The sequence below is a fragment of the Sylvia atricapilla genome, chromosome 5 (genome assembly GCF_009819655.1).
Source record: "Sylvia atricapilla isolate bSylAtr1 chromosome 5, bSylAtr1.pri, whole genome shotgun sequence".
In the NCBI taxonomy this organism is placed as follows: Eukaryota; Metazoa; Chordata; class Aves; order Passeriformes; family Sylviidae; genus Sylvia; species Sylvia atricapilla.
This window is the reverse complement of record NC_089144.1, coordinates 38,683,978-38,703,166: the sequence shown is the minus strand read 5'-3', so window position 1 is coordinate 38,703,166 and position 19,189 is coordinate 38,683,978. Positions and strand designations below refer to the sequence as shown.

The window sequence follows — 19,189 nt, the reverse complement described above, 5'->3', positions numbered from 1 at the left end:
TCTCATCCAAGTTGTTTGTATTGTAAACTTGCTGAGGCTGTACTTTGTCTCGTTATTCAGGTCATTACTGAAGTCATTAAACGCTACTGGCCCCTCTGTCAATCCCTGCAAAGTGGCTGGTGTCCAGCTGGATTTAGTGCTGCTGTTCATAACCCTCTAGACCCAGCAGTCACTGCATCTCATGGTCGACTTAGCTGGCCTCTATTTCTATACACATATGTTGTGTGGGAAGGTGTACAAAGCTCTCCTAACATCCAGATAAATACCATCTTCTTTGCCTTCATTCACCAGGTCCTCTCATTATAGAAGGCTATCAGGTCAGGGATAGTTTCCTCTTCACATGTCCATGCTGATTTCATCTTCTTGTCCTTGAGGATTTGTTCCATTTCCTACTCAGGGACTGAGCTAAGGACTGTCCTGCAGTTCCCTCTATGGCCCTTCTTGAAGAAAGGAATGACGTTTACTTCATTTTTATCCTCAGAAACTTCCCCCTGCTTCCATGACCTTTTGAAGATAACCTCCCCTTAAGTAAACTTTAAAAATAGCATTGGTACCATTTAAAATTATATTCCTCTGTCCTTTTAGAGGTAAAATTAAGTTTCTGTTTCACAGCTGTGAATCACTAATTTCCAGATGCTGTCATGATAAAGATAGTTTTCAGTGTTAAACCAGCAATTTTACCAAGTTTGTGGATTTCTTTAAATAGTTCCCATGAATTTATTGAATTTTGTTCTTCTGTTTATCATAGGGATAAAGTGTAACACATAGAGCAGAAATTAAAAATGCTCCATAGGATAAAATGTACTTTCAGATCAAGGTTTTTTTTCTATAATACAAATACTTTTAATTTTTTCTTTTGTATAGTGAAATAATAATCTTTTTGTCCTAATTTTATCTTGTTTAGTTACTTACAAAGTCACCAGTTTGCTGATCAGTGAAGGCAGTGTAATGTTTTGTAGAATTTTCAGAATGGATGGAATTTCTCTTTTATCTTGTTTTGAGAGCTCATTTACTTCTTTGCCTAGAATAAGTGTAAGTAGACAAAAGTTTATACTTTGCCTTTTTTTTCTTGTAAAGGCAATTGTTTGTTAGCTCCTTAAACATTCTTTCCTGATTTTTTTACCTGTTATTTGCTGGGGGGTGTTTTCCCTATGACAAAGAAAATAATTGGTTCATGTTCTTACAACATCCTAAAAAATATTTATGGGCTTACTCTGTCAAATCTGAGCCATTGTTAGCCAGTTGAAACATGTCTTAATTTTTGTACTTGACAGCTTCAGATTTTGTTCCTATCCAGAAGGACAGCAGTGGTGCTGAGGAATTAAAACAGTTTTGCTCTGCTGCTCTTGGACAAGTTGATGAACAACAGTCAACGTGCATGAGTGTTTCCATATTAGTTGGGGTAGTGGAGGTGTAATGGTGGCAGGGTGTGAGCTGTTTGACGTGTTTCATGCAGGGGGATGGAATAAGTGCATCCAGTTTTATGATGTAATTAGAGGCAGATGCTGAAGGGTTCTGGGGTGGTGTTCAGAAGCAGTAACATGGTGACAATAGTCCTGGTATTGTCTATACCTGACAAGAAAAAAATGCAGAATTGAGTTGTTCAGTGGCATGGAAATGCTCTCACTGTAGACTTGGTTTTCTATGGAGTGATAAGGCATTTTGGCAGTATAGATACAAGAAAAATATTAATTAGTTTTTGCTTTTTGTTTCTTTTAGGATTCCTCCAGGATGGTTTCAAGCAGGTATAAAAGGTATGAGATCTTTGTACACAACAAATTTTTTACATTTCTGCCAGAAATAATGCTGATTAAATTCTATTTGTAATAGATGCCATCATACTGCTGCTGTAGATACATAGCCTGATATCAGGCAAAGGACCTGAAAGATGCAGCAAGCTTATCCAAAGCCCTCTATTATGTTACTATTTTAAAATAAATTCAGCTAGTGTTTTACTGGATCTTACTCGGGCAGGATACTTTCCCAGTGAAGTGTCAAACTCGAGTACACATTGCCTAGGAACCAGTATTTTCACAGTTTAATTTATGAACCACCATATTCCAAAGTTTAATAAAGGAAGATAATTTTGGTGCTCTCCACAGTGAAAGATGGTTTTGCCATACTACTGTCTCAGTTATAGCAAGTATTTCTCATATATAGCATGTCCTGGTTTTATTTGTCTTTGAGTCAAGTATTACCCTGGTCATTACTCCAGCTTTTTAATCAGAGAAATACTTCAGAAGCTCCTGATGCACCTGACCAGTGTGTGAAATTTTTGTCCATGTGGAATTAATACTGGCACAACTATCACAACTATTAGGAAATGTTATGGTAACACGGGGTCTAAAATAGTCAACTGAAGCAAGACAATTGTGTAATAATGTTTTTATTCGTACATGAATGCATTCTCTTTTAGGTATCCTTTACTTGGGTAAAATATGTCAGTGAGTAATTCATCTGTGTGTGTATATATGTCTGTAGAAGAAAGTGCAAAGGGAATCTACATTATCTAGTCTTTACTGCTGTATTTTCTACCCCTCAAAATTGTTCACCTGGAGAATCATAGAATCGTTGGGTTGGAAGAGACATTGAAGATAACCTAGTCCAGTCCCCCTGCTATGGGCAGGGGCACTTTCCAGTGAACTATGTTGCTTAGAGCCCTATCCAACCTGGCCGTGAACACTTAGAGGGAGGGAACACCCGTAGCTTCTCTAGGCAACCTGTTGTAGGGTCTCACCTCCCACAGTGTAAAAAATAATAACCTCTCCTGTTATGCTTTAGCTTTCCTAGCATGATGTCTTTTATATTTATATTTCCAGGTTCTTGCAAACCCAGCTGAGTGATGCCTTTTATTGCTGTAGGGTTTTTTTTAAATCAGTTTGTCACTGCAGAATGGGTGGGCTTATTGTCACAAGCTTAATAACTATGTAATTTCATGATTCATTTCTTATTAATCAAGCATATTTTAGTTCAGTATTTACTTCCTCTTCAGTCCTGGTGCAGAATTTTATTGCTGTTTGTATCTGCCAAATACTTAGTGGTGTGTGTCATACTTTTGTGGCTTTTCATAAACCTTATCTCTGCTTGCATGCTGTATATAGTCACTCACTTGCAAAAACTTGACTGTGCGTGGGGTGGTAATAAATAGAAGTTTGCACAACCACCTTCGTAACTTATTTGAAAATAATCTAGTTCTTCTGATTAGCATTGCCAAAGTAGGAAATGCCAGAACTAGAATATGCTAATAAAGACTTAGTTGTGCAGTCTTCCCTTAGTCAGCTGTAGTTATATGTGAGATGTAGAGTCTTTGTCAACTTCCCCTGTCAGGACTAGCCTCACATTCAGGAGGAATCTGACTTGCTGCAAGCTGCCATTCCGTATTTTATGGATGTTGCCATCTGTCTTATTCATTGCATAGTCTTGAAACTTCATGTTGAAAGTGAAGGATTATTTACCACTGTCAGCACAGTGCCCAGTGCTGACAAATACTCAGTGGGTTTTCCCATTTCTCAGTGGGTATTCTCTTTGAGATATACAATGCCCACTGTGATTGGAGTTAATAGTATCTATTAATTTTCTGCTGTATTTGAAAATTTCTTCCTCTGAACTAATTTTTCCTTTGAGGTTACTTTGGATGTGACTCCCAGTGGTTTTGCTTTCTGGTTTGAATGCTAAGGGAGTCAGAACCAGAATTGTTCTGGGCTTGTTTGCTTCTTCTAACATCTGCAATAGGTGAAGGTTTTACAGAAAGCAGCCTCCTCTACAGTAATTCTTATTCAGATCACTCAGATCTCACTGAAGTTCCAAATACAATAGGAGTCCCTTGGAAAGTCAGTTGGTTAGAGCATGGTGCTAATAAAACCAAAGCTGTGGATTCAATCCCTGCATGGGCCATTCACTTAAGAGTTGGACTCATAATCCTTCTGTGTGGACTCCTCCATGTGTCCCTTCCAACTCAGAATGTTCTGTGAATCTGTGAAATGGAAAATGCCATTCTGTGATTCCACCTAGAATTGGAATGTTAATGCATAAAGGCTGAATTGAGAGCATAAGCTGCTTCAAGGCTCAAATATGTTCAGCTTAATGTGCTTTTAACAGTTTTGGGTGTACTCCCTTAGTTTTTCAAAGCAAACTGAGAGTGAAGCATGTCATATCGGGACAGGCACATTGAGATCCTATTTGAAACTTACTTGCAACAGTAAGTGGCCAATATTGTGTGGGAGAGGGATGGTTGGAGGACTTTACAGACATGATAGCAAAATGGAAAGTATATTTTCTGAAATGTTGGATCTGTAATAGATTTTCTTTCCCATTGAAAGATTGAATTATTTGCCAGAAATATTCAGGTTGCTTTCTTATATCTTTACTACTTCTGCTTTTTCTCTTTTGCCTTCTTGCTCTTGCCCAGTTATTCCTTATCAAACATGACATCTTGTCTCAGCATTTTTCTTCACTTCACTGGTTTCCATTTCCTAGCCCAGTTAGGCACCCCTTCCTTTCTCTTCCCCATTTCTCTTACATCCTTATATTTAATTATTGAGGTACTAATCTTCTCTTTATTATTTGTCTGATTTCTTGTGTGTTTTTTTTTTGTTTCAGTTTCTTTTTCCTTCCAGTTTTGTCTCCATTATCTGTCCTTTCTGACTTCTAGTCCTGGATTACTGATACGATTCTGGACTTCCAGTACCTTTCCTTTCCCTTTCCATTTAACTGTTTTCATATCTTATGTTACTATTTTAGAGATTATTTCACAAATTCAGCAGTTCTGTGATTCTGCCTCTACACTGAGATACCCATCCTCCTGTACCTGACAAGAGAAGAGATTTAAAAGCAGATAAAATCAATTATGTGTGTTCTTACAGAATCATTGTTCTCTCAGTGTGTTCCAGGACTCAAGGAATCACACAGATTTTACACTGTGAATTACACTGGCTACTTTCCTTTATATGGATGCAACAATCCGTGACTAAACATTTATATGACATTGTTGGGAAACCTGTTTCACTGAGTGTCCATTGACTGGAAAACATATTTACAAATGAACTCTGATGACTGCTGTGTGTTTAGTGACTTGGACAAATTGAGCCTGTCTCTTTGTGCTGTAAAGTAAATAAAAGTTTGTGATGGGGATCTTAGTCTATAATTGTAGTCTGTCTTCTGAATTTACTCCATAAATTTTCAAAAGTTTGTGGAGAGGTTCCTTTGTAGTTGCATGATTGAGTGCATAAAGTATTTTCAAGAGAAAATGATGGTTTTGTTGTGGTCTGGAGTGGTACTGTGAGATCTGTTAAAAGCACGACCAGAATCTATAAGGTCATGCTGACACGAAGGCCACGGGACATGCAGCAGAGTATTTGGGAGCTGTGGTCAGTTACGTGTCCTAACTGTGAACTTCATGTGTTTTAAATGTGTAGGTTACTTAAGTTGTAATAGCCCATATCAACTTCCTATTATTCCATTTTTCCTCTCAGGTTTTTTAATGTAATATGCCTCATCTTGGCCATTTCAAACTACTGTTATGAAGCTGGGTCTGCCATTTTTTGCACTGCTTTGTGCGTAGTTTTTATAAGTACCAAACATATTGCTATTAGTACAAATGGTTTTCTGATTTAAGTCTGATGGTATCAGCATAGTGGATGTTACCAGTGATTTCTCAAACATGAGAAGGACAACATGCATTTTCTTTATTGATATATTTGAGTCTAATCTGCATGTAAACTTGAATTGTTTCTTTTGTGAACTAAAAGGCTTGTTTGCAAGTAACAGTAAAGCAAGATATTTATGCAGACATAGGAATATTTTTATAAACACAGGAAGTATGTTCTATCAGCTTACTTTAAAGACTGTCTACTAGTTTTTGAACCAATTTAGTTTCTTTTTAAAAAAAATTGTAGAGCAAACCTTGCAGATTGGGATTTAAAGATTTTTGCATGGTTCTTAAATCAGATCTACTGTATCAGTTTACAGAAAGAGCCAGATTAAAATCTCTTCATGGTTCAGAAGTGTATTCCCCATATAAGTTTGCTTACTGGTGAAAATGAATACAATATGGTATGGTTTTATAGCTTCCAGTCAAAATGTCAGAAAGGATTTCCCCCCCCCCCCTCATTTAGGATGGTACAACCCATTAACATAGAACCCTAGAGGTAGAGCCTATTTAGCAGTAATTTTAGAAGAATCCATCATACTTGAGTTTATCATTCATGTAAGAGTTGAAAAATAAATGGGGAAATAGAGACCATTAAAAAGGACCTTCAGAGCACTCATTGGAGGGACTTTGAAGGAAATGTTTGTGAACACTGCTGAAATTGCCTTGCTCAGTGTTTTTAGATAATTATAAAACTTAAACTATAACAGTTTGCTTTCCATCATAATAACCTTGATCTCACTTATTTAAAAACAACACAGCTGCAAAATACTGTTTTATAATGCTATGCCCAGACTTGCCTGCTTACCTATGTTTAGGAGTTTCTCAGTGAGGTCTGGCTTTGGAAGCATTGTCTCATCTAGCTTGTTAGCTGAGGACCACTGCTTTGCAGATAGGAGCATTTTATTTTAGACTGGGGGCACTTAAGAGGTTTTTCTTGGCTTTTGTAGCCCTTCTTGAGACACTGCTGATGTTATGAGAAGGCATAAACACATAGGGTTCATTTCTGCAAAAGTTTTTGATAGTCTAAGTTGAGCTGTCTTGAGTTCCTCACTGCCCTCCTTGTGCCAGTGCTCATGCAGTTGGGCAATGTACTGCTTCAGGGAGCCGCTGTGGGTGGAACTTGATGACTTCCTTTTGCTGTAGAGAAGATGAGACTACCTTCCTTAGCTCAGCTTTGGCACAAATTTGGCTTAAGTGGTCTGAAGTAATAGAAAGCCAAGGTTCCCTATTTAGAAGAAATTGTCCTTTGCTTCTTCTAGCGAAGCTGTTAGCAACTGACTGGATTTCAGTGACATACATAACTGGGAGTTTCCAAATCAGGTATAGCTATAAGATTCTGGCATAAAAATAGACTTTCTGTAGTTGAAATACAGTTTTGACAGGGTGATTTTCACTGGGTGAAATGGCAATTTGGACGGCACTTTTGAAAGATATTGAGAGAATCAAAGAAGCATTGGAAGGAGCATGAGCTATTTCACCTGCTGTAATAATGCTTTTAAACCTATCCCTGTACGAATAACTGATTTTATTGTGAAGAAAATAACTAGGAACATCATTCCAACCCAAAATTTCTGTTTCTCTGTAAGAGTAGTCAAGCTGATTGTGTTATCTTGGTTTTTTTTGAGTACAGCCAGAAAAAAAAAAAACCCTTGTTAAATATAGTTAAGTTTTTTATATAAACATAATCTACAGGTATACTTCAATAGACAATATCTTTGTTGGGCGTAGTTCATAGATACTTCCTCTTAGTAAAGAGACACCAAGTTCAGTGGCAATACTTTTCTAGTCATCATTGTGGAAGGTGTCCTGGGGGGCATCAGGCCCAGCATGGCCAGCCAGGCAAGGGAGGGGATTGTCCCCTCTGCTCTGAGCTGAGGTGGCCTCACCTCCAGTGCCGAGGGCAGTTTTGAGTGCTGCAATATAAAGCAGACATTAAGCTCTTGGAGAATGTCCAGAAGAGAGCAACAAGGATGATGAAGGGACTGGAGCAGAAGCCCTATGAGGAATGGCTGAGATCACTTGGTCTGTTCTGCCTGGAGAAGGGGAGACTGAGGGGAGAGTTCATTGCAGTTACAGCTTCCTTGTGAGGGGAAGAGAAGGGTCAGGCACAGATTTCTTGACATTTGTGATCTGTGACAGGACTCAAGGAAAGGGCACAGTGCTGACTCAGGAGAGGTTTAGGTTGGATATCAAGAAGTTTTCCAGCCAGGGGATGCTTGGGCACTGGAATATGCTTCCCAGGCCAGTGGTCACAGCACCAAGCCTGTCTTGAGTTCAAGAAGTGTTTGAACAATGCTCTCAGGCACATGTGGCTCTAGGGGTGTCCAGGGCTGACATTTGGACTCAGTGATCCTGATGGGTCCCTTCCAATTCAAGATACTCTGATTCTGTGATTCTTTCTCATTTAACACTCATGAAGTGGCATTGCATCTGAAGATCTAAGTTCCATTCTTTATGAAAGACATTTCTCTTGTTGTGGATAGTACATTTTTTGCCATTGCTGTGTACTAGCCATTAGTTATAACAACCAAAATAATGAACTTTTTATCTATCACATTCCTTGTGTTAGGTTATGGACTGATGCCTCCTTAAATGTTTTTTTTTAATTTCCTAGAAGCCTCAATGATATGTCCTTGTACTTTCCTACAGTGAAAAGGAAGGTGTTCAGTAGGGTCTGCTGCCCAGTGGAATAGGTGAGGAAATTCTTGAGCGTGAGTGTCAGGAAAAAAAATCCTGAAAATTAAAGCATTTTCTTTATTAATGAAGCCCTTCCTGTCCAGTTATTCTTTCTTCTAATCTTTGTGTAAGAGCTTCTGCAAATATCACTGAGCTGAGCTGAAGCACTCCAGTATGCTGGCAAAAGTATTAATTTTTAAATGATGAAAATTTTTTTTGTGTGATCTCTCCTTGAGATATTAGCAGCATTGAACTATATGTCTTTTAGGAAGATCAATAGTCTAGAATTTATAGAGTTAAGTCAAAATATTTCTCTTACGCTGTGTTGCAACATGCATATCCGGTCCTAGAAATGTTTTTTAAAAAATCTTCTGGATGAAGAATAAACAGTGCTAAATATGGTAATAACATTAAGCTACAAAATTCCTTACAATTGTGTCAGTGTGTCTTGGAAACTTCACACATACTGGGGCAAAAGAATATTTATATCCACGAAAAGACATCCCTTTTCCAGATGCTCCTGCTTTTGATTTGCATTGTATCCATCTAAATCTGCATGTTGTCAGCAGGGGTTTTCTAGAGTTATGAAATGCAGAATTGTTAAATGAACACATTAATCATACACTCTTCTGTATTTTAAAGGAAATGTTGTAGGGATGCTCGTAGTGCTTTCCATTCTTTTCCTAAGTGGTCTAGTACACCAGTGTATACATGCTTCAGCTGTGTGATTTTGCAGGATCACAGGCTGTTTGATGTTGGAAGGGACCTCTGGGGGGAATCTTGTCCAGTCCCCTTCTCAAGCAGGGCCACGTAGAGCTGATTATTGAGGACCATCTCCAGGTGGCTTTTGAGTATCTCCATTTTTTGTTTTTGTCTTGGCAGTTTGTCTGCATATTTTAAGTCTAAGAAGTGTAATTTTGGTGAATTGAAAAGGGAAAGTCTCTTTGCCTGCTCCCAGGGTTCTCTGTTCTGTTATTCTCAGTTATTCATTAGAATTTTTGTTGAAGGTAAGTAACATTACTGTTAGGAAAAAAATGGCTATGGGAAGGACGCTGCTAGTTTTGTGACTGAAAATGCTTGACTTGTCATACATATTTTTAAATTAGTACTGGTTTTGTACATACTGGTAGTAATGGAGAACCTGCATGCTTTTTTAAAAACTAGCTTATATGCACTTGCAGTACTTTTCTGTTGATTCCATAACAGTGATTTTTTTAAATGAATAGGCACTTAACATAAACCAAAAAAAACCCATAGGACCACTTAAGGAGTGAGTGTCTACCAACAGAGCTCTGACAAACTCCTCTGTATCAAAGTTTTGAAGTAAAATATCTGGAGAGGGCATAAATTAGTTTGTTGGGTCACATCACTTTTTCACTTTAGTTTAATTTCCATTACCTTACAGGCCAAATCCATAGTTCCCAAAAAGTTAGTCAATATTCTTCTTATGTTCTGGACATGTACTTGTTTTTTCATTCCTTAGTGTTTTTCATCTAGTTAAAAGATCCTTGGTTTAAACTCTGTAGTGGCACTTTAGTTCTCAAAATAAAGTTACTTAGTTTGGTTTTTATTGTGTGTAGTTCATGAAACTTGAAATACAGGATGTGTTTATGGTTTATTACCCATGTGATGAAAGCTGCATTATCCAAGTATTTGAATCCCTGAGGCAGTGAATTTAGTGAGTTCTCAGCCACACAAGAGCTGTGAAATACATTCTCTGCAGTTTATTAGACTGAACTGTTGACTGCTTTGGAAAGTGCTTCTGTGACAGCTCTCATTTCCATTTTGTTAAATGTGTAAATAGGTGTCTGCTTTGCTCTGCCTTTCACAGTACAGCTAATGCACCAGAAGATGATGCTCCCAATAGATACTCCCGAACAGAGCGGACAACTTTCAGCAGATACAGCAGAGATGCAAATTCTTCTGGCAGTTCTCTACCAAGTAACACTTTGGAAAAGAGAATTGAGGAACTTGAAAGGGTAAGTACCAGCTAAGCTTTCCATGGCATACATCTGAAATAAAGTACTTTTTAAACTCCATGGGGAAATTTGCATGTAAAATACATAGAAATGATGCAAAATGCTTGAAGTACAGATAGTTATGTCTATAAAAATGTGTAAAGAAACAGACTGACTGAGAAGAATGTGGACTTTCAAATCACAGCTGTTTAGTTCTCATTTGGTATATAAGTGAGAAACAGTTTAGGTAAAGATAATACACTCAGAGAGCTGGCAGTGCTCTGTGTGCTTGTCTTATGTACCTCGTGACACACCAACACAGAGGAAATATCTTGGGGGAAGAAGGAGCTCACTGGCTGTTGACAGGATTGCAAGCCAGTTTCTGACCTAGTTGTTGATTTGGATTTTTTTGGTATACCAAAATACTGTAACATTTAATTGCTATCCAGTTTCTTGTTAGAGCTGTAAACATTTAAAATACATATTTAAAATTACTTTTATTGTTTCGCACTGATTTAATAAAAACAGTTTTGGGAAAATGTAATAAGGTTAAAGCTGAGCTTTTCACCTAAGCCAATATTTTGCTAAGTAATGTCATCTGTGTAATCTATTACTGGCTTCTCTGTCTTCCTGTGAAGTGGATTTTTTGTGGGTAACTTACCAAATATTCTTGAATCATATGGGTGAAAGTTACTAAGTAAACACAATTTGAATAGGTCTTTTTTTGGAAAGGGGAAAATAGCATGTATTTTGTGGAAATTACTGTTTTTGATTTAAGTCTTGAGGAATCTTCATTTGAGTAGAGTATACCATAATCTTCCCTTCTAAATTAACTTCTTTCTGAAATATTTTAATTGCCAGTAACAAAAAACAGAAGAGTATTTGAACACCTTCTTTCCTAATTAAGATTTCCATTCTTTCTCACATTCAGGCCCACAGATTTAAAAGTGAGTCTTCATTTCTTGTTAATGGTCTTATAAAACAACCAACAATAGAAAATCCAACCAACAACAATTTGGGAGCTGATGCTTTATATTTACATCTTCTGTTTTGCATCCCTGTCCAATTCGGTATTCATGCTTAAGTTAAATATAAATTAGCACTTATAAAAGTTAAAAATATTATCGCTTGAATCAGATACCAAACAGATTTGCTGTTGGTAAAATATTCTTAGATGTGATTCTTTAGCTCCTTGAAAGGTAAAAGGACTTGAAGATGTGGGTTTGACTTGCTGTAGGAAAGGAATTATAGGTAAGTGTGTGTCTGTGTTCTTCTTTCTTTGTTTTAGATGATATTGACTTAAAACTATTTCTTAAACCAAGAATTTACATTTCCAACTTCATTTTATATTGTGGTTATAGGAACTTGCAAAAGAAAGACAGGAAAATGCAAGATTAATGAAAATGGCACAGGACAAAGAGGAACTAATTGGAAAGCTGAAAGAAGAAATCGATTTATTAAACAGAGTAAGCAAATACTTTCTTACATTTCTTCCTCTAAAAAGAGAAAATTAAAGTGTCTGCATTCTCTGTTGTTTTCTTCAGGCACCACATCCATTGGGTAAGGTCAGAAAATAATTAATTGAGGGATTTTTTGTATTTGTATAGCTTTTCAAGAGGTATGTAAGGAAAGTTAAATTTTCTTTCTAAGTTGACTTATATTTGTCATGATTAACTTCCCTAAGTCCGGTGTTATTGGAGTACCTTGTTGTTCCAAGTGTTCATAGAGCAAGATTATAAAAGCAAAAACTCTTTATATTTTGACAGATGTTCTTATAGTCTTTATTGTTGATCCCACGTAAGGGCAGGAGACTTGAGGTAATATCATCATCAGACAAGGTGTGAACGCAGGAGGAGTAGAAGAGTGAGACATGCATGGAAATGGGACTGGACAAGAAGTTTAAGTTGACAGAAAAAAGTTGCCCAGTTTTAAGGGCAAACAGGAGTACTTTAATCGAGTGGATTATTGAGCTCATCCTGCACTTCCTGGCTGAGGTGTGGAGTCCCAATGTCCTAGGGATACATGCCTCTCTTCTAGTCCAGTGCAGATAAGGCTCTGGTCAGTCCATGAGTGAAGGGAGGCAATAACTGCATGAAGAGTTATTTTGCAGCTCTTCATTAGTAGCAAAGGAAGACAGCATTCAGAAGTTTGGAAACTAGCCTAGAAAATTAAAAGAGATGAGATTATTCTGAAAGACATATTTTGGTTTTTATATGGAGAAACTTGGAAGTTATTCTGTTGGATAAATGACGTATTGTCTGTTTTGGAGAGGTTTCTATTTAAACTGAGGCATTGCTCTTCATGCAATTCTTTCATTCTGCAAACAATCTGTCACATCTAAGCTGATGGCCTTGTTACAGCTGAGGCAGATGTTTGTACCTTCTGCATAATGGATGGCAAACCTATTTCATTCTGTTGGTCACATCTGACTTCCTGACTCAAAGGTTGCAAAGAACAAATCAGAAGAACCTAAATGACTGAAATCTTGGGATTTAGGACCACAGCTTTTTGAGAGGTTTGATGTTTCAGAAGCAATGCGATTCTTTTGGCTATATTTGAAGTGTGATGTCCTAAATTAAATCCATCAAGTATCTTAACTAGAAACTGTCTTTGAACATCCACAGTAGAGTCAGGCAGTGTCTGTGCATTGCCTCTGTACAAGGGCAGTTTCTGCTTGTTGTATGGAAGAAAACAAACTGAATAAAGTAATTTTAAAACCAACTTTGTTATATATTGACTAAAATTTTACCTTTCCATGGGATCTACAAAGCCATCTTATTGGTGCTCCCTAGGTAGATACTTTTAAACACAGAAGACAAGGGATTTTTTGGTCCATCAGGTCAGCATTTTTCAAACCTTTAACACTGTCTATTTGCTCAATAGAGTGCAAGTTATTTATGTCTGTGTCTCTTGGGCTTTTCTTAACAGTAAAATAGCTGCCTTTTGATTTTATGACCAGCACGATTATTTGTCTTCCTCAGTTCGTGTCTCAAGTGATGCTTCCATTAAAACAGATAAGAGTTCTACTTTCCTGTTTATTAACTTCTGAATTTATCATTGCTTCTGTATTGGCTGTCCATGTGGATTTAGAAAGAAAGATTTAAAAAACTAGGAAAAGCTGTAGAAATACCACATCATTCTCATGATAAAAGGTTATGGAAGTTAATATGGCAGTTGTATTTGCTTCTGGTTTATTATTATAACTGAAAACATGAGAGCCAGCACTTGGACATCCATCTGTTCTTCGTGGAGTGCCCCTGTGTAGGCCTAGCACCAGCATTGATGCTTTTCATGGAAGAAGAGTTGTGGTCTTCAGCCTTCTGTTCAGATAAAATGATGTCCTGAGGACAGAACTTTATTTAGTGAGTGAGTCTATGCAGAAGTTTTCCTAAAAATTTTTGCTGGTAGGCAGCTTAAATAGGGGTCTCTAAATTTGGCCATCTATACATTCATGTTTTTTCTCCAGCTTTTCTGTTCATCCAAATGTACAGTTATTGGATGTTAAGATGTGCAGGTGTGGAAAGAATGTCACAACAGATACCCTAGATAACTTCTTAAAAAGCCATTTTATTCCATATCTTTCTGAGTGCTCAGTCCATATTTAGTGAAATGCTCTTTCTAGAAGTTTTAGTCAGTTCATACCCACAGATGCATCCCTGATTGGCAAAGATCTTGTGTTGCATTTGAAAAACTTTTCTCAAGAACTGTGAAAACTTCTTGGTAGAATTTTTCTCATTTTGAGTATATTTTTTTAATGTGACAATATCATTTTACTGAGATCAATCAGTACATCACAGAGATATTTAAAAATAAGAGCTGCATTTATACTGAAGAATAGAAAAGGCTTTCTCCTATAAATGGCATTTTCTTGTTCCAGTATATTAGACATTAAAAGTATGTCTGCCATGTTCTTTGTAAGAAGGGGGAAATTGCTTCATAAAGACCTTAAATGTGTGAAAGGAAAGACATCTCAAAATATTTAAATACTTTGTAGGCAAAGTTCAACTGTCAACTAGTTTACACTTAAGTCATCTCTGACCTCACTAAGATGTCATTGTAGTTAAAAGTGTGACGTGTCTGTCAGTGAGGATTTACAGTCTAATTAGTGTCAATTGTGTAGTTATCAGTTCTTTTGGTATGTGAAATTTCAGGCTTTCCTGCTATTGCATCTTTTTTTGCTAATAAGCCTAAATAAGTGTTGTAATTTTGAATAAGAAACTTTAAATTTCAGAGTGGCAGAATCCCCTCCATCTCTCAGTTCATTGTTTTGGTAGATACTTAAAATGCACCAGTTATTTTTCCTGGCTTATATTCAAGAAACTTTTACATGTACTAATGTTTGGAATGTTGTTTTTGCAGCATAAACATTTCACAAACTTTTTAATATTTTATTTTGAGTCAATTATACTAGAACTTTAAACAAGAGATTTTTAAGTAAGCTTTAATTGAGGCATCCAATGGCTAGATCAACGAGTTTGAACATTGTAAGTTTTATGTATACCAAACTAAAAAGAAATAATTATATTGAGAATGTGTTGTCCCTTCTATCTGATTATTGATCCTGTGCAAAAATTGGACAAAAGAGAATATAAAGTGTATTTGTTTATAGTAAATTGTATTTATAGTATCTATCCACCAAAACTTTCCCTGTTTAGATGTTTAAGTCACTTGAATCCATTATGTTGGACTGGTCAAATGCTTTTCCTGGAAGTGTTTCATATTGTGATGCAGCTTTACTTCTGTGAGGCAAAGAGGAAATTCTGCTAGTGATTTCTTGATTCCATTCTAGAAAACAATAAAGGGATTACAGAGGTATTGCAGTATGGATTTTTAGCTTGGCAAACTGAAGAGGTTTTTACAAATCATTATACCAGTTGAACAAATGATCTCTATTGTGCACTTCTGGAATGAAGGAAATAAGAAACTGGGCTTTGTATGTGAAACACTGTGTAAGAAAGGGCCAAGAGAGAGAAAATCTTACCTTTACTATTTAATGCAGGAGGACAGTTTGGCACACTTGAATCAGAGAACACATAGGATCTCCAGTGAGAATTCTCGTTCTTTTTCCTTTGCCCACCTTTCATTTTTCTCCTTAAAATCCTGTCCTTGACATCACTCTTTTGCTTCTTCATTCTTTTCTAGTTCATGTTCTGTTTCTTGCATGTGTTTTTTTGTAAAATTGTTATTATGGAAGTAATGTTTGTATTAAGCAGCCATTATCACTGGTTTTCACTTTAAAGGCTTGAAAAAACTTGTTAAGAGTGAAGAAGTGAAATGGGAACTGGGCAAAAATGGTAATTAGTGGAAAAGACACGAACATTTGGGGTGAAAGCAGTCTATTTTGAGCACCCATTACTACTGTGTGCGCCACTATCTCTTCTTCCAGTAGCACTTTAGACAGAAGGTATGAAGTCCATTTTTACTTTCTTTTTCACAGAAAATAGAAAAAAGTGGACCAGCATATCTTGTTCTGAAAACTTTGATACTTAATTAAAAAACAGATCTTCCTGCAGTAATAACCAGTGATATGTACTGTATACATGAGAGCCATAGTTGCAGACAAGCAGTTGGGAAAGCAGGAGCAGTAGTAGCTGATTAATACACTTTCTGTGTATGCCAGAAAAATAATTACCCCCATTCTATTTTGGTTTCTTTATGCATTAATTCCTGCTGTAGTTTTGATTTGAACATGTTTCTTTGTAAGGTGCTTGGGAATGTAATACTAATGTTTTATAATTACAGTAACACTTGGAAACAGGCTGTTTTAACAGTTCTAAGGGTACCTACTGTGACACTAATTCTTCCCTATCCCACCTCCTCATTTCAGAGCTAAGATGCTAAATTCCTGCTGCTACTAACTGAGAGTTTGTATTTCCATCCTGAGGAGTGTTTATTTTTCTTTTCTCTTGTACAGGATCTAGATGATATAGAAGATGAAAACGAACAATTGAAGCAAGAAAATAAAACTCTCTTAAAAGTTGTTGGACAGCTGACAAGGTAGAAGATTCAGGCATCAGTGAGGAAAGATTTAAAAACTACTGATTGAACATTAAGGTCAATATAGTAATATTTCCTGTGTTTCAGTATGTTATAATAACTGTCTTGGTATTTATTGTTAGGAAAACTGATGAATGTTTATTTTCATAGTACTTTCTCTTTTGTTCAGTGAATTGGCATAAAATTTGGCATGTATTTTTAGCTTTCTTTTCACATAAGCATAATTAAAATTTTTGACATGTTTCAATATTTTAAGTTCAAAAATATTTGGATTTTGCAGCTTCAGATTACATCTGCTTAAATTACAGTAATCTGAAATTCATAGCACCAAGATCACTTTCGGTCCATGTGGGTGTATATTTTTGAAATGAATGGGAGCAATACATATAAGCTTTGTTTACACAGATTCAAAATATATATTTTGGGAAATAATTCCTTTTTTGTTCAAACAGCTGTAAAGTGGATGCCTTATTACTGATGTATAACGTTTTGCAGATTGATGACTTGCTCTAGAACTCTTGTATGTTGATTTTTTTTTACTGTGTCAGAAAAATGGACAATAGAAAGACAATTAGTAGAGAGTAGGATTTTTTTTTTTTCTGTGTTAACAGTATTTTGTCAGAAGGGGAATGTTTTACTAAAAACAGCAAAACAAATGCAAAACACCACAAAGCCAAATAAATCACCTCTGGTATCAGCATTAATAAGTTCTTAGAATCACATTGAAGTTGTGCACTGCAGTTTATTTTATGGCTTTTGCTTTAGCAGTGAAATGCAAGTTTGCAATCAGACAGTTGGTTTGCTGTGTTGAGAATTCAAACAAAGCCTGGAGCTTTCATTTTAGCAAAGACACTTCTTGTTGTCATCTTAAAATTTGTAGTGATCATAACCTGTACAAGTTCTTGGATTTTTTTAAGGTGAGTGAAAATTTTTTTGTACGTGACAAAGTAGAGGGGCATACTAGTGATATGTGCCTTTTTGAAACATCATGTGGTATACAAAACCCATTTTTATCCTTGATTTTAAACTAACAAGTTGTTTGAAAAGTGCCTGGTTAGATGTTACAATCCAGTTAAGACTGTGCAGATTCTTCTGTAACATGATAGCTGATGAAATTTTCCTTAGACTTTATCTACAGACCTCACTTAACATTTGAACTGAAAATTATTTGTACTTTATTTCATCCTAATACAACACATTTTTAATTTTTGGTTAGATTAAATGTACGTGTCCTTTGAGGAAAGACACTAGAAATTAAAATGCTTCAAAGAGTCCAGGCTTCTGCTGGACAGTTTTGAAGTTTGGTGTCAGAAAGTTACATACATAGAGAGTTCTTGTTACCTTGAAGCATAAAAGCAGCTTCAATATAACAATATAACAATATTGTTATGTTAATATGTATATGTGAAACATATAACCAATTACCCTTTCAGATTTGCCAGTTGTTTTCATAATGTGCATTTAATGACAGTGTTTCTTAAATTGAAAATCCAGCTATTATTGTTACTCTTTGGATTGTTTTGGATATAGGATAGGTTCTTTTGCATTTGTGCATTCTGATGAGGAAAAACTTTTCAAAGCTTTAAAGTGTTTTTCAAGGCACCTGTGGTCCAGGATGCCTCATTGTTTTCCTCCACAGTGGATGAGATTCCATGGAAGACTGTTTAAAACCTCTGCTCAGGAGGTTAAATGGTATGGGGGGTTTCTATAAGCCCTTTGAACTACAATATATACACCAATGAGTATTGCTTGTAATATTGTTGAAACAGTAAGAAGTCCCTTAATTTATAAGTTCCATGAAATTAAATGTTTAAAGACACATTAAAGTCAGTTGAGATCTATGCCTTTTGAATAAATATGAAACTTGCTCTAGAAGAACATCTGATTTCCTTCTCTGTGTGCTGTACCCATGTGCTGCATGGGATGTCAAACATGCTGAAGCCTTATTAAGGACATACTGCAGTACACACAGATATCAATATGAAGTTGCAAATGAAATGTTCATAAAATGTGTTTCATGCACATTTTAAACCAAAGAAAAATAGCAGCAAAGAACATAAACAAGAGTTACTTGTCTTCATATTACCTCTTCTTGGCAGCAGTAATGCTGGAATTAGAACTATTTTTTTAACTTGTACATAAAACTGACAAATATTTGGCAGAATTTCTGGATTTCTAATGTAACTGTTCTTCTACAGGGCTAGTTGTGATTTTTCTACTCTGGAAAACTTGTGGTAGTTGAGTTTTCCTCTGAAGACAGTCTCATAATCATAATGCAGAGTGATTTTTAAGAAATATCCATTTTACGTGTTTAAAAAATTTAAACATCGTTAACCTATGAGTAACTGAATATCCATTTTAGTTTGGAACATTGACTAGTTGTGGTGATACTTGTTACCAGATTAAAAAAATTATTTTGAGATTCTTCTACTGCAGGTAAAAGATACATGTTTAATAATAAAGATTGTTTGCCTTTGTTCAAATAAAACAAAATTCTTTTTAATCCAGGCTGAGTACTTACTGTCTTTGAAGGAGAATTAATACTGTTTGTCTAAAATTCTAACTGTGTTTGTCCTCTGTAGTCCTTTGTAGTGGGAAGCTCCCAATCTGAACTGCTAAAATTAGTTTTGCATTCACATTGGATTTTTCAAGACACACAAGAGAGAAATTTGTATATTTACACTATACTTATTTTTTGCATTAGGTATGTAATGAGTATCCTTCTATCAATTAGATAAAAATTATCCTTTCTCCTACTTCAAAGTAGAAGTATAACCCTTCCCCGGAAATGGAAGAATGTTACAGTGCTGTTTCTACAGAAAGTGAATTGGTTTAACTTGATTTAACTTCTGAAAGCTCTGTATAGGTGCATGTTCTCTTCTTGCGCACAAGCAGAATCACTAAAGGT

General features: G+C 36.1%; 1 protein-coding gene across 1 annotated transcript in view; it reads left to right on the top strand.

Annotated features, from left to right (window-relative positions):
* Positions 1-18,784, top strand: part of PAWR (pro-apoptotic WT1 regulator) — a 72,303-nt gene extending 53,519 nt beyond the window's left edge. The window contains exons 3-6 of the mRNA XM_066319214.1: positions 1,720-1,754; positions 10,158-10,305; positions 11,646-11,750; positions 16,199-18,784. Of these exons, the coding sequence (XP_066175311.1) occupies positions 1,720-1,754; positions 10,158-10,305; positions 11,646-11,750; positions 16,199-16,285 (375 nt within the window). The 3' untranslated portion in view covers positions 16,286-18,784. The remainder of the gene's footprint in view (positions 1-1,719; positions 1,755-10,157; positions 10,306-11,645; positions 11,751-16,198) is intronic.
* The last annotated feature ends 405 nt before the right edge of the window (positions 18,785-19,189 follow it).